Raw genomic sequence first — 22,848 nt, 5'->3', positions numbered from 1 at the left:
CTGAACCTGTGCTCTAGAGCCCGCGAGCCACAACTACTGAAGCCCGTGCGCCTAGAGCCTGTGCTTCGCAACAAGAGAAACCACTGCAATGAGGAGCCCGTGCACCGCAACGAAGAGTAGCCCCCGCTCGCAGCAACTAGCAAAAGCCCGTGCACAGCAACAAAGACCCAACACAGCCAAATATTAAATAAATAAATAAATAAATAAATCCATTGCAGTCATTATCCTTGTTGATGCTCAGATTATCCCATCTTTGGCTAGTGGGAACATCTTTCTGTATCTTTCCCACATGACTCTGCAGTCTTTTATAGGGTCTTACACGCTGGTATGACACCAGATTCCATGCTCACCTTGTACATTTCTGACCCAGGTTTGGAATCAGCCATTTTCCCAAGAAGTCCTGGTTCCTTTGAGTAGAGGATGTGATTTAGAGGCTGTCAACTGGGTGCTAGGGTGAACTCTGTTTTTAATTAGCTTTAATCGCACGGTAGTGAAGTAAAATTCATGTTAGACTAAGTTGTGATCGCTAGGCAATAGTGGATACATTGTGCCAGTAATCAAATGTGACTGTAAAAGATAAAAATATTGAGCTAACAGGTGAATCTTTGTAACTTCTCTCAAGGTTTTAAAATTTTTGAATATTTGTCTTTCTGGATATTCAGAAGCCACATTTGAAGGAGATGCATTGATTGTTTCCGACATTTGGTAACTCTCTACTAGCCTCATGTGATCAATTCTTAAGCAGAGGTGCTTTCGCTGTATCAAGAAATCATATCAACATAAGACTCTCAAAGCAAGCAAATCCATGGAAAGTGACTCAGTAGGGAATATGGTCACTGCTTAGGTATTTGTTTCTACAACTTGAATGAAAATCTGAGACCATTGAACTATGGTTCCTTCTTGTTTTTCAGCATCGGAGATTCAGATGATGACGCTCCCCCCGGGTCAGTTTGTGATTACAGACAGTGGCGTGGCAACTCCGGTCACCACTGGCCAAGTGAAGGCGGTGACTCCAGTAAGCTGTGCTGCTTGGAGGGTTTTCCTGTTCCCCACGCTGCACCACCCTCGCCCTCCCCCATCTTCTCCCAAACTCTTCACATCTGAGTTAGAGGCACCTCCTCTGTATTCCTATAATTTCTTGTGGTGCTGTATTATAGCACAGTTTATTTTTTTTTAAATTTTATTTCTTTTTTACTTTCTTCTTTGAAGTGTAGTTGATATACAATGGTGTGCCAATCTCAGCTATACAGCAAAGTGACTCAATTTTACGTATATATACATTCTTTTTTACATTAAAAACTTCTGTATTTTTTAAAATATTCTTTTCTGTTATGGTTTATCCCAGGAGGTTAGATATAGTTCCCTGTGCTATACAGAAGAACCTTGTTGTTTCTCCATTCTAAATGTGATAGCTTGCATCTGCTAACCCCAAACTCTCAGTCTGTCTCTCTCCCTCCCCAGCCCCCTTGGCAACCACAAGTCTGTTCTCTACGTCTGTCAGTCTGTTTCTGTTTTGTAGATAGGTTCGTTTGTGCCATATTTTAGATTCCACATGTAAGTGATATCATATGCTATTTGTCTTTCTCTTTCTGACTTACTTCACTTAGTATGATAATCTCTAGTTGCATCCATGTTGCTGCAAATGGCATTATTTCATTCTTTTTTATGGCTGAGTAGTATTCCATTGTATATATGTACCACATCTTCTCCATCCATTCCTCTGTCTATGGGCATTTAGGTTGTTTCCATGTCTTGGCTCTTGTGAATAGTGCTGCTATGAACATAGGGGTAGCACAGTTTATTTTAATTATTGGTTTACTATCTTTTCCCAGTAGGCAATTAATTCCTTGAAACCTAGGTCTTTGTCTTTATCTCTTTATCTTCAGTGCTGTTGCACAGGAGGCTGGGCTATAGCAAATGCTTAATAAAGATCTATTCAATTAATAACTATAATGAACCTCCTAGATCCATATACATATATATACATGTAGATAAGCATCTTTTTAATGTGCTTCTTAGAAAGTATATGAGTCTTTGTGACTATTGGTCCTCAATGTTGATTATATCTGCTACCTCTGTTTTTATCTTCACTGGTTTCCTCTGGCCTGCCAATGTTGTCAATGTTGATTATATCTGCTACCTCTGTTTTTATCTTCACTGGTTTCTTCTGGCCTGCCTCTGGAAGGCAGAGTGTGTAAATTAAGAAAAATACTCTTAAGTGACTAGGGATATTGAGATGTTCCCAGGGGAAGACTATTTCCCAAGAGGCCTCAAAGAGTAGCAGGGTAGTCTAGTGGCCTCAGAAACCGGATTTATTTATTTATTTTTCAAAGCACACTGAGAGCTCACCCATTTCTCAGCACATGAATTCACATTAACTAGACTTAGGAGAGATGTATAAATCCAGAGTAACACTATTGTCAATGGAAACAATAACTAATATAAAATGGAATAGTCTCATTGGCATGATCAGTGAAATTTTTTGCTCTTTGTGGGGACTCACTGACTCTACCTTTTTTTGGCCAGGAACCCGTTTGGGAAACCGATTATATAGCCAAGGATGTTCCCTTCCATCTGCCACAGTATACATACAAATCTGATGTACAGTTTTGTTTATAGATTCTCTGAAGCCTACCTATGAACTGCCTAGGTGTCCGTGGACCCTTGGTTGAGAACCAGCTCCCTCCTGCTAGAGAAGGACCCACACAGGAAACCAAATCCTGATCAAAGAGTGGCTTGATGAGTGTGGACTCAGAACATATGGCCCTCGATAAATCAAATGGGTATTTGGCTGTGGCTTTCTCCCTGGACAGTGCTTGGAAAGGATGCTGCCAGAGTTTTCCTCTGTGACTTCTTTCTTTCTCAGCCTGTGTAGCTGACCAATTCTCCCTCTTACAGACACATTCTTTCTTTAAAAATGTTAATGTAGGGACAGAGTTAGCTGCAGGTCTATGGACATGTTTTTTTCATGATCAGAGGGAAAATGAAGAAAAGTTAAGACAACGTATGTTTTCATAAAGTTAAATTTATTCAGTGCAAAAGACTTTTATTCTAAGATTGTGTTCTTCCTATGCTTTTGAGTGTTAAAATGTCCCTCATTTGACAGTAGCATTTAAAAAATGATTTTACTTGGCAAAATAAAATTTGGGAACATTTATTCTTACTTTAATTTTGCTGGTCTTTGAAATTCTGAAGTCTGGGAACCACTGATCCTGACTTGGGCATCATTATGCCTCTTTAAGGAGAATTTAAATATCTCTCCTTTGATCCATTTTGTATTAATCTTAAACATTAATTGACACATAGTCACCTTATTTTATGAATTTCTAAATTCTCAGGGACAATACCATAGCACATTTCCTTTGCCAGGTAGGTTACCATCATGATGCAAATTTCTGTCCCTGAAGTTCCTCATTGTATCATTGGGTACGACCAAGGTGCTCCCTTAAGTTACCTCTGTAGTCTACTTCTCTAAAGGAATTAGGCAAAGCATCTCCCATAGGCACCTAGTTTGGTTCCCCATGTAACATTTCTTTGCATATTCCTTCTCCCCACCGTGCCCCCATAACTCTACCCCCCACTTTAGCCCTCAGATTTCTAAAGATCTTTTTCTTCCCCCTCTAGGGTCATTATGTGCTATCAGAAAGTCAATCAGAATTGGAGGAAAAGCAAGCTTCTGCTCTCACTGGTGGAGTCCAGGTTCAGCCAACTGCACATGGTGACTTGGACCCCCAGACCACCAGCCAACAGCCCACCCAGTACATCATTACAACCACCACCAACGGGAATGGGAGCAGCGAAGTGCACATCACTAAACCTTAACTTCCATCCTTGAGCCAGAATCAAACAGTCACATCATGTCTTTTCTAATTCATATGTCTGGAACATCTGGAAGCTTCTGACACTTAGAACTCTTTTTTAAGATTTATCACTCAAGAGTTTGGAAATCACAGTTTTGAGGCTTATACATACACTGGGGCTTATTTTATCAAGGTCATCTTTACCAGATGGACTCTTCAAACCCTAGGAGTTTCTGCCAAGGAATGGAGATCTTTCAGGGGAAAGTAGATTTCAAGACAGAGAAACCTTGCCTTGCTCTTGAGTTGGTTTTTTAACACATAGATAAGCCTTACTTTTCCTTTGTGGAAATATTAAGCAGTGTATTGTGTTTGTACCAAAGGTGGATAAAGGATGTGCCAAGTCCATGGCCACTGGACTTGTTGATTCCAAGCCATGGCGCCAAAGGCGAAGGTGCATTTTATGGGCGTGTATTAGGTCACAACTGCTTCATCTTGTGAGTTTGCATTCTCAGTAACTTAACAAAGGGAGCCCATTGAATATGAAAATTAAAATGATGAAGCAGAGGTTTCATCAGTGATGGTCTGAAGGAAAAACTGTTACCTAAATTTTTCTTATTGCTGATTTTTAAAAAACTTGCCCTTTTTGGAAAACTGTTGTTGGGCTATTTTGGTAGTGCTTTCCACAGACCCTGGCCCTCAGTGGACTAGGCCAGAACCTCATGTTCTGATAGATCTTACTTTATTACTCCACAACTGTGGACTCCCTGTACAAGAAAAGGATGCTTGGTGTCAAGAGAATTTAGACTCCCAGGTTACAGGTTGGCCTCCCATTCTCTGGTTGTACTTGTATGAAGAAGGAGATATTGGAGATGACAGTAGCAAGAAAAATGATTGATACTAAAACAACTATATAGAGCGTAAAAAGCACTGAGACCTTGTCCTGCCTTTCAGGATCCATTTACCACTCATAGGTAAAGGGTGAATCCTTGCTCGTACGAGGTGTACCTGCAACCCTCGCTCACAGCATGCAGTGTATTTTAGTACTTCTAATGCTGTCTTAAAATGAACATTCTTTCAGGTTGGATGGAAAGGTGGTCCTCCTTATTGCTTAACACTTTCAACTTTAAATGTATTACAATTCATCTGGACCTTTTGGTAAGATGACTAACTTCACACCTAGGGGAAAAATAAAAATGTGGGGACCATTTATAATACGTTAGAGTAATTATAAGGGATCTGGAAGGAATCCGATCTTAATATTACATTGTCAGTTGGGAGAGGGAGAAAAACTGCCTCAGTGATAGCTTTTCTTATCATTGTTCCTGTTTGGAACAATGGGGAAAATATTTCCCTTCTTTTTATTGTACATTCCAGTTGTGCACATAAAACACTGCAGAAATCAGTATGTAGTTTAACAACTTTTTGTGACATACTAATACATTTTTAGAATAATTATGGCATGGTAGAATTTATCATTCCAGAACAGAAAGACCTACCTTCAGTTTCAAATGAAGTTAAATAATTTATTTTATTGACATTTCTGGGTAAAAACTGGTTCTATAAATTAAGAAGTATAGTAGCTTCTTTATGGTAAAGATACCTTTTTGAAAAGTAAACAATTCTGTGAAGTAACTTTACTAATATGTAGACTTTGCACTTTATTATTGAGACCTCATTCATTTAGTTATCCCTGACAATTTAGGCACTAAGAGAACTTGAGAGTTACTTGGTAATTGTGTAGAAAATGAAAATGGACTCTATATCTTTGGTAACAGAGGTAATGCTGATGTTTTCAATAGAAAATATTGACTCTGTGTCACAATATAGAGATTTTTGAGTCCCAAAGTCCTACAATGTGATGATTATAAATATCCTAGTGTCCAGTCTAGAGAGACTTGCTAGGTAAAAGCATATTAGACTTTCCCAAAGGTCCAGTTTAGTTTTTATAACTTAAATTTGGTCCTGTTGGTTCCTTTTTAATTTGAACCAGCAAGGTATTCCTCCCTCCCCTCAGGAATAACTCACTGATTAAAATGGAAAACTATCACTGAATGGAATGTTCATTTTATGCCAGTTATTTCAAGTTTTAAAATACACAGAAGAGAAAAAGGATTGCGGAAGGACCTCTGTTTCTTTCCCATCTAAGTTCTTTTTTTTCCCCTTTTGTTTTTGTGTCCTTATGTGGAATACGGCTCTAAAACTAATTTGTATATTATCAACCAGAGATGCAGGTGTGGCAGTCAAGCCAAACAACATTGCTTTAAGATCAGGTATTCTGTATATTTATTCTAAGGTAATGGCTTTTCAAAAGGACTTGGATTTGAAGACATGGCAGATTATAAGCCATCTAAAGACCCAATTTGGAAAAAATGTCTGTAGCCAATGTTTATACTGTGGCCTCGCCTAAGACGCACTGGCACTGTAGACTTGGATCAGTGCAGTGTGAGCATTTTGGAGTAGGTTACATAGAGATTTTACATTTTTACTGTTTCATTTGTGCCCACATAAACAGATATTTCATCCTGTAAAATTCCTGTTATTCCGGAGAAACCTATTGTTTTGATCTTCTGGAATTGTTTTCTGATTTGGAATTATCCTTTCAAAAAACTCTTAAGATATGTAGGGCTAAAAAGCACTTCATGAGATGCTGAAGCTGACCCACAGGTTGAAAATGTTGACCCTATCCTGTTATTTAAATGTGAACATTTACTGTACATTCAGTGAGTTATAGTGTTAATAGTCTTGTGCTACTCAGCAGGTGTAAAAATTAATAAATATTTTTTTTAATAAACATCTTTCTGTTTGTATGTGTACAAGTTACAAGAGCTTCTGAGATCATTACTTTTTTTTTTTTTTAAATAGTACAACTTACATTGTTTTGACTCTTTGGTTCACTCTGGTGTGGTCAGAGACATAAGGTCAGGGAATTTATGGATGGTAATATGGAATGATGTTCCCCTCCCCTTTTACTTGGTGGTTTCTAATTCGAGACCCCTCCCAACAATCTAACAGGAACTAGGGGCAGGCACTCAGCCAGCTCGGGAAGAGCGATTGGCTTTATTTGGAAACCACTATTTGCCAACCAGGGAGGAACACCAGCTTGACTGACATGTTTCCATTTAGTGGAGAGAACTGAGGATGCTCTCGCACAGGCCGTGGTTCGCGTTCTCCTCAACGAAACTCGAGAAATCGCAAAATGGGAACTAATAGTGCACACAGCTGTGGTACAAAGACAATGATGGAAAGTGCTCAGCCTAGTGCCTGGAGCAGGCTATGAGATATGCAAACGTTAGCTAGTAACTAGTTAACGTTTGCATATTCACTCACTCACGGAGCTCACGCATGGGCTCCGGAGCCTCAATTCGCGGCCAGGTGACTAGCGACACCACCCTCCGGAAGCTTCTAAGCCAGGTGAGACCAACGAGACGCCTGCAAACTGCATCCCAAGGCCCAGCCCCACGGCCTCACGCCTCTCTAGGTTAGGCCCCGCGAGCCCCGCCCCGCCCCATGCAGTTCAGGCCCCGCCCCTCAAGCCCCGCCCCTTCCGCCGCCCGAGCCCGGAGCGTGCGCGCACCGAGACGCCTTGCGGGAGCGAGCGCGTCAGGGAACCCGCGGGCCGAGAAGCGCAGCGGGTTCGGAGACCAGCGCCCGCGGCGCAGGTAAGGCCGGGCCGGGGCGGTGAAAGGGTTAAAGTGTTGCCGGGGAGCGGAGGGAGGGAGCGAGCGAGAGTCTGGGCCTTCGAGGGTCGCTGCTCCTGTGGGCACGGGACAGGGGAGCGGGCGTGTCGGGAGGCGGGTGGCCCGGGTGGGTGGGGGTTAGAGTTAGGCAAGGTGTTGGGGGAGGGGCTGTGGGCGCGGAGGTGCGGTTTAGCGGGGCGGGACCCGGGCCTCGGGCTTGTGAGAGGCCGGCTAGGGAGGGGTTTGCCATTTGGAGCCGGCGGTTGCTCCGGAAGGAGTCTGGGGTTTGGCTTCTGAGTTGGGGAGGGTCCAGGCGGGAAGGTTATCCCAGGTGCAGAGGAAAGGCCGTTGGGAGAGGCCTTCCCGGTCTAGTAAAGATGGACCTCTTTGGTCCAGGACGCCGCAAGACTTAGAAGTCCTTGGCTTCCGGTTTTCAACCCTTTGGAAGCTGCCTGCTTTTTGTATTTTGAGATCCTCTTCAGAATAGCAGCAGGGCACAGGTTGCCACTCGAATAGATTAAATTTAGCTACACGTTCACTAATTGAAGTGAATTGAAGTGAAGCTAATTGAAGAAACTAGCTTCACTAATTGAAGTGAAGCTAATTGAAGAAACTTGTGAGCAAGTTGTGAAACAGGTGATCCTCCTGAGAGTCAGGTAAAACACTGGCTTTGCAGCTCTTACCCTCTTCCGTGCCAGTTCTGGCTATAAAGAGGACTTTATTCTGAGCATCAGGTTGCATCTACACTTCTTTTCTTTTTAAAAGTTTTGTTAAATGCAAATGCCATGTGCTTTCTTACCTGCAGTCAGTTCTTTACGCACCAGGGGTGTTCAGGATGCGGTAGTTCATCGTGTGCTGAAGGGTGATGGGACACAGTTGCTTGGTGACGACGCAGCTGCTTTGAACACTAATCTTTCCACTGTACCTTTATGTAGATCTGACATCTCTTCCAGATAACTTGAAATAATTAGTGCAAACGTGCTTATTTTAGTAGTAGTATTACAAGTCTACTCTTTATCATTTGAGAGTTTCAGGATGAGAAGTCATTACGTGACTATGTGAAGTTATATAAATGCATCCATCTGGAGGTTATTCATTGCAGGATTCCAGGATTGGCAATAACAGTAGAGAGGACCGGGTCCAGCTCTCCTTCATCTTATATAGATAAGGAAATTGACAGCCTGTGAGGTAAGATTTGCCCAAAGTCACTGAGATGAGGCTGGGAGTTTGGTGTTTTATCTGTTAAATCTGTTGTGTGTGTTTTTTTTTTTTTTCTCCTTTCTATTTGGTAGAAATCAGAGAGAGAGAATGGTTTTAGCAAATGTTTGTGGAGTGGTTGAATTCAGCCTCCCTGTGGCCCTGTTAACTGTGGCTTCAGCTGTGCACCTGATTCCAGCCATCAGCCTTATGAGACGCTCTCTGAAAAAGTTTTCCTATGTACTTTTCTAAAGGTAGCCAGCAGTGTTTAGTTGTTACAGGAAGGAGAAAAATAGCATTTCATCTACATGGTTATAAGTATCAGCTGGACCAACTAAAGTGGGTTGGCCGCTGACTTTGCTGGCTGTCCTGGTCAGGTGCTTGGATCCTACAGAGTTTATGCGGACTGACAAAGTCATATTAAGGTGCTTGCTTTTCCTGATTTAAACTGAGAGTTTATCCAGGAGGTGTTGTATGTAGTGTTAAGAACATGGGTTTGCAGTCATGCAGACTTGAGTTTCAGTCCTACCTCTGGGGTTGGGCAAGTTGCTTATCTATTTTGATCCTAGGTTTTAGTATCTGTGGAATAGATGTAATAACCCTATCTTGCACACTTACAAGAATTAAATCAGGTGTATGAAAGGCCTGGCACTCAACAGGCCCTCATTAAATAACTTAGTGTTACTGTCTGAATTTTACTACTCTGTGGATTTTCAGTGAAATTTCTTTTGTGAAGGAACAACAGCTAAAAAAAAATAATAAATTATATTAGAGTGAGAGATTATTGGCCTGGGAAGTCTAAATTATGGACCGTGATCTAGTTATTTAATCTTTGAGTCTCGTTGTGCTCCTGTGTAAAATGGAGGTGTGAGAAATTCTATAAATTGGGGAGTCACTGTAGAAGTATTCTGAGTAATGAGAGACCTGCTGGCTAAGATCTGAAATTCAGATGAGGGTGCAGTGGTGGAAGGGAGGGAGAAGAGCTGTTTAGCTGTCGTTAGGGTGTATGGATAAGGTAGAATAGATTTGAGATTGAATATTTTCTGGGCCAGAATATTTTGTGAAAGAACGTTAGTATCAACAGATCCCTGGGACTTCTGCCTTTCTGTCTCGAGGTCTGACTGCATTTATTTGTCTAGGCTACCCGTGGAACATAAGCAATGGATTCCTTGGACCATATGCTGACGGATCCCTTGGAGCTGGGCCCGTGTGGAGATGGCCGCGGCACGCGGATCATGGAGGACTGCCTCCTGGGGGGCACTAGGGTTAGTCTGCCCGAGGACCTTCTGGAGGATGTGAGTAGTGACAGCGGCACCGTCTTTTGCTTTCTAGCAGTCCCTCTCAGCCTTTGCTACACTCGGCAAGTTTTCAGTCTTCTGTGCTCCCTTCTTTCTGATTTTCTACATTGCAACCAGAGTGATCTTTTTTTATTTTTAAGTTTAAGTCTTTTTAATAGTCTGATTAAGGAAGAAAGCATAAGCTACATTCTGCATGTTTAATAACATGTAACTCTATAATGACATACGCCATACTTTGACAAGATAATTTTCAGCAGTTAGCGAAAGTTTTATATTTAAGGGCAGAATTGTGTATATCTTTACATTAGAATGTTTACCCATGTTGTGAATCATGAAACAAAACGCAAACATATTATCTCTGTCCATAAGGTAACCAACTTGCTAGTCAGTTAATAGTACCTTCCCTGGGATAGCATTAATATTGTGCTTTTGACCACTTTTCACAGGCAGTCATCATGATTATTATGGTGACATTTATTTAGTGCTTATTATGTGCAAGGCACTAGGTATGCTGAAACGTGTTTATCATCTTGTTTATCTTGCCATAGTTCAAACGTATGGACAGGCGTAGAGTATCATATGGCGAACATCTGTGCATCATTCAGTTTGGGGAGATAATTTCATTTAGTTATATTTGGTTCAGATTTTTCTTTCACAATGTGTCAAAAATTGTAGATAAAATTAAAGCCACCATTTTGCCCTTATTCCCTGTCCTACCCAAAGTAACAGGTACTGAACTTGGTGTATTATCTTTCCCATTCATGTTTTCTTTGCATGCTCTTTCAAGTAAACCTCTTCATGTCATTCATTCAGCCAGCAAACGCTTGTTTTATTGAAATACCTACTTTATGCCAGAAGCTGAGCTGCCAGGAATCAAGTGGTATGCAGAAACAGGTTTGCAGGGGGAGATCTTGGCCAGGGAGCCAGAGGAGCTTTGGTGCCTGCTTGCTGAGACGCCTGGCAGGTGGCTGGTTTCTGGGTTCTCTCCTGCTTAAACCCTTCGGTGGCTCCCCATTGTCCTTAGGATAAGGTCACAAGTACTTGACATGCTTCTAGGTCCCTTGCTCCTCTCTCTGCTGTCTGCTGCTTCCCTTTCCTTCCCTGTTGTTGAGCTAGCCAGACGTTGCCCGAACTCTTTTTTTATTTTTTATTTCATTTATTTATTTTTAAAATTATTTATTTATGTGGCTGCATCGGGTCTTAGTGGTGGCACGCAAGACCTTTGTTTCAGCATGCAGGCTCTTTTGTTGTGGTGCACGGGCTCTAGAACGGGCAGGCTCAGTAGTTGCAGCACGTGGGCCTAGTTGTCTTGTAGCACGTGGGATCTTAGTTCCCCGACCAGGGACTGAACTTGAGCCCCGGCAGTGAAGTCGTAACCACTGGACCATCAGGGAATTCCCAACACATCTCTCAAGTTTTTTTTTTTTTTTTTTTTTAAAGTTTGTTTATTTGTTTATTTTATTTTTGGCTGTGTTCGGTGTTTGTTGCTGTGCGTGGGCTTTCTCTAGCTGTGGCGAGCGGGAGCTGCTCTTCCTTACGGAGTGCGGGCTTCTCATTGCGGTGGCTTCTCTTGTTGTGGAGCACGGGCTCTAGGCACGCGGGCTCAGTAGTTGTGGCTTGCAGGCTCTAGAGTGCAGGCTCAGTAGTTGTGGCGTGCGGGCTTAGTTGCTTCGCAACATGTGGGATCTTCCCGGGCCAGGGCTCGAACCCGTGTCCCCTGCATTGGCAGGCGGATTCCTAAGCACTGTGCCACCAGGGAGGCCCTGACCTCTCAAGTTTTGAGAATTGAGTAAAGATCAGAGGAATTTTCGTTTGTTTAAAAAATGTAAAAACTTGGATGACGGTGATTTTTGCACAACTTTGTGATTGTACTTAATGCCACTGAACCATACACTCAAAAATGGACAAAATGGTAGATTTCACGTTATGCATGTGTTATCCACTTATGCACAAAAAACTTAAAAACTTCATTTTTTTTTCCTGCTGACTTTTCCTCCTGCTTTTCCTGACTCTCCCAGCCCGAGATCTTCTTTGACGTAGTCAGCTTCTCAACGTGGCAGGAAGTACTGAGCGCCTCGCAGCGCGAGCACCTCCAGCAGTTCCTGCCCCGCTTTCCTGAGGACTGTACTGAGCAGCAGGGTGAGCTCATCCTCGCCCTGTTCCGTGGGGAGAACTTCCGCTTCGGAAACCCTCTGCACATCGCCCAGAAGCTTTTCCGAGGTGTGTAGCTCAGCGTTCTTGTTTTGAGAGGACTGGAGGGTGGGAACACACCCACTTCTGTGCGTACTCCTTTCTTCGTTTTAGTCTATTTTTATGTATAGACACTGACTCCAAGTACTTTCATGCAACACTTTGCTGCCTAGGCCATTCTTTTTTTTTTTTTTTTAATAAAAATTTTTAACTTACATAGGAAACATATAAATCATAATTGTAATGCTCATTGATGTGTTATATGAACTCAGCTGTGTAACCACCACCCAGATCGAGAAGTAAAACATTATTAGCATCTTAGAGGCACCCTTTATGACTAGTCTTCAAAAATTATTAAAAACAGTTTACCATTTGGTTTATCACATGGATGTATGTGTGTGTGACGCACATACACATATTTTTCCCTGCAGAAAACCTGACACTTTACCACCAAGCACCTCAGCGTGTATGTATCTCTTAGCAAAGACATCCTTCCACATAATCACAGTCTTAAATTCACCCCCAAGGAACTTTACATTGAACAAGTAATAGCCTAGAATATCCCATATTCAGATTTTCTCAGTTGTTCCCAATGTCAGTTGGCCTTTATTTATTTATTTATTTTTAACATCTTTATTGGGGTATAATTGCTTTACAATGGTGTGTTACTTTCTGCTTTATGAGGAAGTGAATCAGTTATACATATACATATGTTCCCATATCTCTTCCCTCTTGCATCTCCCTCCTTCCCACCTTCCCTATCCCACCCCTCCAGGTGGTCACAAAGCACCAAGCTGATCTCCCTGTGCTATGCGGCTGCTTCCCACTAGCTATCTACCTTACGTTTGGTAGTGTATATATGTCCATGCCTCTCTCTCGCTTTGTCACAGCTCACCGTTCCCCCTCCCCATATCCTCAAGTCCGTTCTCTAGTAGGTCTGTGTCTTTATTCCTGTCTTACCCCTGGGTTCTTCATGACATTTTTTTTTCCTTAGATTCCATATATATGTGTTAGCATACGGTATTTGTCTTTCTCTTTCTGACTTACTTCACTCTGTATGACAGACTCTAGGTCTATCCACCTCATTACAGATAGCTCAATTTCGTTTCTTTTTATGGCTGAGTAATATTCCATTGTATGTATGTGCCACATCTTCATCCATTCATCTGATGATGGGCACTTAGGTTGTTTCCATCTCCTGGCTATTGTAAATAGAGCTGCAATGAACATTTTGGTACATGACTCTTTTTGAATTATGGTTTTCTCAGGGTATATGCCCAGTAGTGGGATTGCTGGGTCATATGGTAGTTCTCTTTGTAGTTTTTTAAGGAACCTCCATACTGTTCTCCATAGTGGCTGTACCAATTCACAGTCCCACCAGCAGTGCAAGAGTATTCCCTTTTTTCCACACCCTCTCCAGCATTTATTGTTTCTAGATTTTTTGATGATGGCCATTCTGACTGGTGTGAGGTGATATCTCATTGTGGTTATGATTCGCATTTCTCTAATGATTAGTGATGTTGAGCATTCTTTCATGTGTTTCTTGGCAGTCTGTATATCTTCTTTGGAGAAATGTCTGTTTAGGTCTTCTGCCCATTATTGGATTGGGTTGTTTGTTTTTTTGATATTGAGCTGCATGAGCTGCTTGTAAATTTTGGAGATTAATCCTTTGTCAGTTGCTTCATTTGCAAATATTTCTCCCATTCCGAGGGCTGTCTTTTCCTCTTATTTATGGTTTCCTTTGCTGTGCAAAGGCTTTTAAGTTTCATTGGGTCCCATTTGTTTATTTTTGTTTTTGTTTCCATTTCTCTAGGAGGTGGGTCAAAAAGGATCTTGCTGTGATTTATGTCATAGAGTGTCCTGCCTATGTTTTCCTCTAAGAGTTTGGTAGTTTCTGGCCTTACATTTAGGTCTTTAATCCATTTTGAGCTCATTTTTGTGTATGGTGTTAGGGAGTGTTCTAATTTCATACTTTTACATATAGCTGTCCAGTTTTCCCAGCACCACTCAGTTGGCTTTTAAATAGTTGGCTTTTAAATCCAGGATCCACTCAAGATTCATGTGTTGTGTTTGGATCTTCTGTCTCTCAGCTCCCTGAATCTAGGGCCCTCTGCCTTTTTTTCCTTTTCTTTCAGAATACACTTGTGAAGAGCCCAGGACACTTGAATTGTAAAATGTCTTGCTTTCTGGGGAGTTGTCGTCTTGCTTCGTCATAATTAGTTTTGGGTTAAACATTTTGCCAAGAAAGGAGATGGGAAATGTCATTTCTTTCTCATGCCTCCACTCAGGGGATATGTGATGTCAGTCTTGCATTGTTGGTAGGGAGGCTTTTGATCACTTGGCTCTGTGGTTGGTATCTGCCAGAGCTCCTGACTGTAAGGGCACCCTTTTCCCCCTGTAATTAAGAAGCAATCTGTAGGGTGATATTTAGGGTGATATTTAGGGACCATGTGATAATCTTATTTTCCAAAAGCATTTGTTTTACCCAGCGGTTTTAGCATCCGCTGACCCTTGCCTGAACCGGTCATTACATTGGGGATTCCAGAATGGTTTGGGGCCACTCTTCAGTCACAGTTTGCTCTCTGTCCAGTGGAGAGGAGGAGAGGATGCTTCTTCCCTTCCCACTTTCTGGGGTGACTTTGCTTTGGCTGGAGGCCCTGAAAGATAGCACATCTTGAGTTTGTGAAACTGGACAGCTTGACAGCTGCAAAAAGACTGGAGGGAATAAGCTTATCCTTTCAAACCGCATTATCTTAAGGTTTAAAATGAGCATTCCCTCCTTTGGTGGATCATTAAGGAGGAGTTCCCTTCTGGTTGGCCAGTGTTTTATGTCGCTGAAGCCAGGGTCTCAGGTGGGATAAGCTGGTAGGCCTGGTTGGTAGTAGAGGCCGTATCAGGGACTGTGTGTAACGCTGGCACGTTTCCTTCCAAAACAATGTGATGGTCAGGTAAGGATGCAAACGAGGAATGCAAGACAGGAGTTCTGCGATGTCTGGTGCCACGTTTCAGGTCCCGCAGTGATGAGGGCAGTTGCGTTACCACGGTTACCGTGGTTATGTGTCTTGACTGAGCTGGCATTGCTTTCAGTGTGCTTTTATTTTTGCTTATCTTTTCTGGTTCTGTTTTAAAAACTCACCTTTTCCGTAAGTTCCAAGTGCTTGTCGAGCTCCCTTGACTTCTGTTTCCTACAGGAAAGAGTCGTCATGAGCTTCAGCTTCCCACTTCCAGCCTCCCCCCAGCACACTGTAGTCGTTTTCCTCCTGACCTACTTTTGCTTGTCTCGGAGGAAGGATATTTTCCGTCTGTTTAAGGTTAACCTCTGCTCTTGATCCTCTCATGTTTTACGTCCTCCAGGACCTCGTTTCTCAGTGAACCGTTCTACCATGTGTACTTACTCCACTCCTTTTTCAGCCTGTAGATGTGGTCATGGGTCTCACACTAAAAGAGTCCTTAACCATCTGTCCCCTTCATTGTCCTCTGTCATTTTCCCTTTTCTCCGAACTTCCTGAAAGGCATCCATAGCCGCCATCCGCTGGTGGCTGTTCCCTATGCCTGCCAACACCTTCGACTTTCTAAATTTTAAATTTCAAACCTACAGAAAAGTTACAAGAATTTATAATTGACACCCGCATACTCCTTACCAGGTTCACCAACTATGAATATTTTGCCACATTTTTTTTCTTGTCAGTATTGTACTCAGTATTTTTGCTGAACCACTTGAGAGTATTGCAGACCTAAGACTCCTGATTTTTCAGCATTCATCTTTGAAGAACAAGAACATTCTCTTAAGTAACCAGAAATGATCAAATTCAGAAATATAGAAAATACTGTATTTAATTTAAATTCTGTACTTAAATTCTGTATTTCAGTATAAAATGTAACGGTGACATATTGTTATCTAATGTGTGGTCCGTATTCCTATTTTGCTAGTTGCTTCAGTGCTTGCTTCTTCCTCTGCTCCATTTCTTTTCAGTGAATGTGTAATTTGCAAACCAGCATATGGCTTTTCTGTTCTCTCCTTAACCCGTCTGTAGCATTTGATGCCTTGACCTCCATCGTGAGACTCCCCCTCTTTGCAGCTGTGGCCCTCCCCGTCCTGGCTTCCTCCTGTGCCTCAGACGCCCTCCCCGCACCCCTCTCTCTGCTGAGCCCTCATCCGCTCGCTATTCCTGCCTCTGCTCCTGCCGTTAGGCCCCCTCTCCCTCCCCGCCTCCCTGCTCTCACCCACCAGCTCTTCTCTGGTGGCTCTCGCCGGGGCTGCTCTAGCCACCATCTCCACACAGCCACCAGCGTGAGCATCTCAAAACTTTGCTTTTCAGAGTGTTTACCAATTGCCTTCACTTGGAATAAAATTCACAGCCTACCAGGCTCTGTTGCCCCCGGTTTACCGACTTCTCCTGGTGCTGCAGTCTCTCTTGCCGCTGCTCTCTGGCCCAGCACCACCAATAGAAATGTTACGTGAGCCACACGTTCAATTAAAAAATTTCCAGTACCGGGGCTTCCCTGGTGGCACAGTGGTTGAGAGTCCGCCTGCCGATGCAGGGGACGCGGGTTCGTGCCCGGTCGGGGAGGATCCCACATGCTGCGGAGCGGCTGGGCCCGTGAGCCATGGCTGCTGAGCCTGCGCGTCCGGAGCGTGTGCTCCGCAACGGGAGAGGCCACAGCAGTGAGAGGCCCACGTACTGCAAAAAAAAAAAAAAAAAAAAATTTCCAGTACCCACATTAAGAATAGTAAAAGCAGTTTAATTTTAATAATATATTTTCTTTAAGTTGATGTACTCAAAATGTTATTTATTTTTTAAAATAAATTTATTTATTTAATTAATTTATTTTTGGCTGCATTGGGTCTTCATTGCTGCACATGGGCTTTCTCTAGTTGCAGTGAGCGGGGGCTACTCTTCGTTGCGGTGCATGGGCTTCTCACTGTGGTGGCTTCTCTTGTGGCAGAGCATGGGCTCTAGGCACGTGGGCTTCAGTAGTTGTGGCACGAGGGCTCAGTAGTTGTGGCTCACGGGCTCTAGTGCGCAGGCTCAGTAGCGTGGTGCACGGGCTTAGCTGCTCCGTGGCATGTGGGATCTTCCCGGATCAGGGCTTGAACCCATGTCCCCTGCACTGGCAGGCGGATTCTTAACCACTGCGCCGCCAGGAAGTCCCTTGAAATGTTTTTGGTTTTTTTTGCGGTACGCGGGCCTCTCACCGCTGTGGCCTCTCCCACTGCGGAGCACAGGCTCCGGACGCTCAGGCCCAGCGGCCATGGCCCACGGGCCCAGCCGCTCTGCGGCATGTGGGATCCCCCGGACTGGGGCACGAACCCATGTCCCCTGCATCGGCAGGCGGACCTCAACCACTGCGCCACCAGGGAAGGCCTCAAGATGTTATTTTAATAGAGCATTTGGCTATCTTGGTGGGGGAAACTAAAGACTGAAGGAGGGTAACTTTGGAGAAGTACAGAGGCAAAGAAGTAGAATTTTCCTCCAATTTCTATATATCAGCATCAGTAGCATTGAACTCTTGCCTCTTTTCTTGAAGGTCAAATTCCTTATTTCCCTGCAACAGGCAGCGTAATGTGGTGGCTAGGAGTGGCTCTGGAGCTGGACTGCCTGGGTTCAGACCCGATTTCCCCTTTTATTAGCTGTGTAACCTTGCGCAAGGTATTTAGTTTCTCCATGCTTCAGGCTCTTCAGTAAAATGAGGATGCAGTAGTACCTTCTTTGTGGGGTGGTTGTGAAGATGAAGTGAGTTAATATATGCACGGCCCTCCTTATATGGTGACAGTTCCGTGTCAGGTCCTGTTCTAAGTGTTTGCTGTTATTCGTTACCTCGGAATATCATTAAAGTGGTTGGAATTAAAAAAAAAAAAAAGGAAACGCCGTGTACTTCAATGCCTCATTTTAGCCTTCTGAGGTTAGCTTTTCCATCTTTCCCCTTAGTTCACTTTGTAGCAGCCTGCTCAAATCTAATATTCCAAAACGGACCTCTGTCATCGCGGCTTCCGCAACGGTACGAGTTGCTCGTGTCCAGTGATGTAGGTACCACGCTCGCCTTCCTGCCCCAGCGTCCAAACTAACAGCAGGTCTAATCTTTCTCCCTCGAAATATATCTGAAGTCTTTCTACTGCCGTTCACATAACCACTGCTCACTGATCAGCTAATATGTGCCAGCCATTCTTCAAGGTTCTGGAGATACAGTCATGACCTTACATTCTACTAGGGGAAAACAAGGTAATAGACAAGCAAGTGTTTGTTGGTATCACGCACTATAAAGAGTGAGGAAGGGTAACGGGACTGGAAGTGACGGGAAGGATCTGGTTCAGAGGTGGTAGTTGGGCAGGGCTTCTCTGTGGAGGTGCGTTTGGACAGAGACTCAATGAAGGTGCGACGAGCAAGCTGTGAAGTACTGGGTGCTAGTAGGAAGCCTTGCAGGCAACGGGGACTTGAAGGACAAAGCCTTTGTGAAAAGGCAGAGGGGACTTGAAGGACAAAGCCTTTGCGAAAAGTACGGTACTTCAGGAAACAGCGTGGGCTGCGGCGGAGTGAGCAAAAGGGAGGCTGGTGGAGGATGAGGCCGAGATACGTGGGACCCACAAGGAAGGGCCCTGCAGGCCTCCTGGCGCCTTGGCTCTACCCTGGGTATGGAGGGAGAGGTCCGACCGGGCCACTGTCGTCCCTCTCCTCAATCACTGCAGTGGTTTTCTTCTTCCTCTTTTGCTCTCGGCCGTGTTATTCTCCTGCTTTAAACCCTTCAGCTGATTTCCACTACACTCAGGATAAAGTCCAGACTGTGCTGTGGTTTCTGTGTGGTGTGACGTCTGCCCAGTTTCACAGGTCATCTTGGCCCCTCCTCAGCTAAGTCCCTCTGCTTTCCTCACACCAACATTTCTTCAGGGGTTGGAGTGGGCACATTCTTCCTTGCTTCAGGGCCTCCCTTAGCACATGCTGTTCCTTCTGCCTTTTCCCTATTTTTATTTTAAAAATTCCTGCTTGCTTAATTTTCCTCCCAATAAATTTTTTAAAGATATAGAAAAGTTGATAACCAATACATATGATGCACATCCGTAAAACTTACCTGTGTTTATCAATTGTTAGCGTCTTCCCACAGTTGCTGTGATCGGGCCTCGTTTCGTGTCCCTTCCTTAGGGGCTCTTTTCCTGATGTCACTCTTCGCTCTCTTTGGTTGTTTTAGGTTGGTTTCCTGGCAGCATGTCAGAGAGTCGAGTACTGGCTTACGTGCTTTCTGTCTCTCCCCCTGGACCGTAGGCTCCCCTTTCCCCACACTATCCTCCCATCAGTGCAGAGCTGGCCGCCTCTCCAGCCCTCGCTGATGGGTGGCTGACAGATATGCATGGCTGTGCCTGTTCTTTGCAGACGGACACTTCAACCCCGAGGTGGTCAAGTATAGGCAGCTGTGCTTCCGGTCGCAGTACAAACGCTACCTCAGCTCCCAGCAGCAGTACTTCCACCGGCTGCTGAAGCAGATCCTGGCCTCGCGGAGCGTAAGTGCCCCTGGGAGCTGCGTGGGACTCACACCTGGTGACCCAAAGGGGCGGATCAGGGGCAAGAACAAAAGATACCACTGAGGAAGGAAGCTGCCCATCGAGCCCCGACACGACCAAGTGCATCCTTCCTTCTTACGATACGTTTTAAGATGCATCCTGATTTCAGATACGTTAGAACAGGAACAAAAGAAGGATACATCTTAAAATTGATGAAATATTGTAGCTTCTGTATTTACCCAGAAAAAGAGGCAGCTTTCAGATCCATGGTGGGTTGTGCAGGAGAAGCAGCTTGCACCCAGGTTCATGTTCGGGTGCCTGATGGGTGCCAGGCTCAGCGGCTCTGGGTCTGGACCAGCCTTGGGATGCCTTGGGGCAGAGTAGCTCTGGCTCTTAGTGGTTCTTTAAGCTTCGGTGTGGAGATACTTCGGGGTCTGGTGTAAGTATCCATTCTCGATGGAGCAGCACAGCACTCAGACTGGGGATTTTCCACCCTAATCAGCACGGGCCCCTTTTATTTGGAAGGAGGGAACTGAGCTTGCTAACAAAGAAGAGGAGAAGTGTAGACTTGGGGAGCGTGTCAGGACGAGCTGTGGCTGAGGCCGTGCCCCCATCCCATCCGATCTCTCCCAGGACCTCCTGGAGATGGCCCGGCGAAGCGGTCCCGCCCTCCCCTCCCGGCAGAAGCGCCCCTCACCATCCCGCACCCCCGAGGAGCGGGAGTGGCGCACCCAGCAGCGCTACCTGAAGGTCCTGCGGGAAGTGAAGGAGGAGTGTGGGGACTCGGCCCTGTCATCGGACGAGGAGGGTATGTGTCCTCCGTGCCCCGCACCATCTGTATCTCATCGGTCCGCACCTGCAGCTGCTTCTCTGGTTGGAGGCCGTGGTAGCCATTTCCCCGTGAGGAAGCCATCCCTGTGGTTTGTCAGGGCGCGTGGTGACGCTCAGAGCCGTTGGGTGGCTGTGACTGCACACCTCGCCGCCCTTGACGCTCAGGCACGCGCGGGGCCCTCCCGGCAGGTGCTCTGGTCCAGTCGGCTGCTCGAGAGAACCACTGTCCCCGCAGGAGAGTAATAGTGACTGTGACCTCTGCAGTGTGACCCGCCACTGTTGAAGTCTCTCCTCCCGGAAGAGCCGTTGCGCTGACTCAAGTGCTGCAGTCCGTCTGGGGAAGGGTCAGGAAGCAGTGGTGGAGCCTGGCCTCCCTCTTGTTGGCTTAGCCTTCTTGAGCCCAAAGAGCCACTTACCCTGTCTCCCCTGCTGGAGTCCACAGGCAGGTTGGATTTACAAGAAAACTTTTCTTTTGCAGATCTCAGCTCGTGGCTCCCGAGCTCTCCAGCGTGCTCTCCTAGCCCTGCGGTGCCCCTCAGGGTGGTGCCCACGCTTTCCACCACGGACATGAAGACTGCAGGTGAGTGGGGCTCGGCGTGGATCTGAGGACTGCCTCGGGGTGGGAGACTGGGCTCTGCCTGCCAGGAAAGCAGAGCGGTGTTCCTTAGAACGAGGAGACCTGGGGAAGCTTTCGTGTAGCTCCACTTCTCCGCAGGTAGGTAGGCCAGCCGGCCTTCTGTCCTTTGTTTTGAAAATTTCTCTTAGGTGCTGACCAGCCGGCATTTTGGCCTCAAGAAAGCAGAATCTTAAAATAACAGTATCAGGACTACCCTGGCGGTCCAGTGGTTAAGACTCCACGCTTCCACTGCAGGGTCTCGGGTTCGGTCCCTGGTTGGGGAACTAAGATCCCACATGCTGCCCAGCGCAGCCCCAAAACAAACAAAAACAACAACCCAAAAAAACCCCCAAAATAATACTAAGGGATAATTCAATAATAGAACAAAAGGGGTAACCAGAGGCACAGCAGTTTCTTGGCATGTCTGTGAAATTAGAGACTATTTTTAGTTGGGATAGGAGTCAAAGAAGAATGTTCAGAAACTTCTAGGTGTTTTAGGAGCAGCTGAGTACCGAGGTCGTTGTTATTGACGAGTGTACAGAAAAGCTGCAGAGTTGAGCCTGTGACTGTTTCAGGATTGTTGGTACTTGAAGCACACAGGTCAGGAGGGAAGCTCAGAAAATATCTTACTTTCAAACATTACCAGTGACCAGAAAGATGTGAATTTGAGCATTGTGGAAGTGAATGACCGTCCATGTGGTTTGGTTCCTTTTCTCTCAGATAAAATAGAACTGGGGGACAGTGACCTGAAGATAATGCTGAAGAAGCACCATGAGAAGCGGAAACACCAACCAGTAAGATTGGAGGGGGTGGTCAGTAGGTTTTCAGTCTGATTCCCCGGATCAGCTATCCTGGGATGATACAGGGAGTCACTACGTTATTAGTCCCCTTTCCTTATCCTTGTTAGGGGACAGGAGCAGCATGGGAGGCCCAGTAACACTGAAGATGTGTGGAGAAGACATGCTTTGACTTTATAAGGCACGCTTACCGCCGTGTCTGATCCAGTCTTTAGGACGACACTGCTGTGTGAATCCTTTCGTCCGTTTAGCAGGGCTTGGAGAGGCCAGGGAGCTTGTCTGACGCCCAACGGCCAGTAAGTGGCAGAGCCAAGCGTCAGAGCCTGCGCTTTTCCCAGGTTTTACGTTTCTGTTCCTTCGCTCCACCAAATGGAGGTAACGCTGAGCCAGAGACCATGGTGGAGGAAGGAAAGTCAGTTCATCAAGGCAGAGTGGTGAGATGGGAAGAGTCTCATGTTGGGGTTAGAACCGAGTTCTGTCTCTCTCTTTTCCACTTACTATGATGTTGGGCAAATCCCTTAACTTCTCTGAATCCCGTTTTCAGTCTTTGTGAAATACCACTTAGCAAGACTGTTTGAAGAGCATATAAGATAAGGAACACAAAAGAGCTTTATAAACTAAATGCCACACATGAAGGATTGGAACTCAGTTCTCCCCTGCCCCATTATGAAGAGCAATAGTTTTTATCTCTGTATGTTTTAAATTCAACACAATTTCCTCAAGTACACGTAACATCTAGTTTTATCTGTAAACTGGGAAAATCAGCAGATTTAGCTCCTCTTTTGGACCTCCATAACAAATCTCTGAATATCACGTCTAGGATCACCCAGACCTTTTGACGGGGGACCTGACTCTCAATGACATCATGACTCGAGTAAATGCCGGCAGGAAGGGCTCTCTAGCAGGTAAGTGACCTCCTCTGTAGGTGGCCATCGACTGCGGTGTTAGAT

General features: G+C 45.0%; 2 protein-coding genes across 10 annotated transcripts in view; both read left to right on the top strand.

The window, feature by feature from the left end:
* PRDM10 (PR/SET domain 10) overlaps positions 1-6,652 on the top strand; it is an 87,467-nt gene extending 80,815 nt beyond the window's left edge. Inside the window, exons 22-23 of one of the 2 annotated variants that reach the window (XM_030764516.2) lie at positions 912-1,015; positions 3,625-6,652. In XM_030764516.2, coding sequence (XP_030620376.2) covers positions 912-1,015; positions 3,625-3,822 — 302 coding nt within the window. In that variant the 3' untranslated portion in view covers positions 3,823-6,652. The remainder of the gene's footprint in view (positions 1-911; positions 1,016-3,624) is intronic. The other variant, XM_089915825.1, reaches the window with a different exon arrangement.
* A 682-nt stretch (positions 6,653-7,334) lies between these two features.
* Positions 7,335-22,848, top strand: part of NFRKB (nuclear factor related to kappaB binding protein) — a 41,939-nt gene continuing 26,425 nt past the window's right edge. For 5 of the 8 annotated variants that reach the window (XM_089915820.1, XM_089915821.1, XM_089915817.1 and 2 more), the window contains exons 1-9: positions 7,335-7,459; positions 8,580-8,665; positions 9,814-9,969; positions 11,991-12,192; positions 19,527-19,654; positions 20,288-20,462; positions 20,964-21,065; positions 21,822-21,895; positions 22,719-22,803. In XM_089915820.1, coding sequence (XP_089771946.1) covers positions 9,835-9,969; positions 11,991-12,192; positions 19,527-19,654; positions 20,288-20,462; positions 20,964-21,065; positions 21,822-21,895; positions 22,719-22,803 — 901 coding nt within the window. In that variant the 5' untranslated portion in view covers positions 7,335-7,459; positions 8,580-8,665; positions 9,814-9,834. Of the gene's footprint in view, positions 7,460-7,637; positions 8,666-9,801; positions 9,970-11,990; positions 12,193-19,526; positions 19,655-20,287; positions 20,463-20,963; positions 21,066-21,821; positions 21,896-22,718; positions 22,804-22,848 lie in introns of those variants that run through there. The other 3 variants (XM_089915819.1, XM_089915818.1, XM_030764520.2) reach the window with 3 other exon arrangements.

This window comes from Delphinapterus leucas, chromosome 7 (assembly GCF_059928025.1).
Source record: "Delphinapterus leucas isolate spDelLeu-1000000601 "Yukka" chromosome 7, BTC_Dleu_Yukka2, whole genome shotgun sequence".
NCBI classification, from domain to species: domain Eukaryota; kingdom Metazoa; phylum Chordata; class Mammalia; order Artiodactyla; family Monodontidae; genus Delphinapterus; species Delphinapterus leucas.
This window is presented reverse-complemented; position numbering and strand designations above follow the sequence as displayed.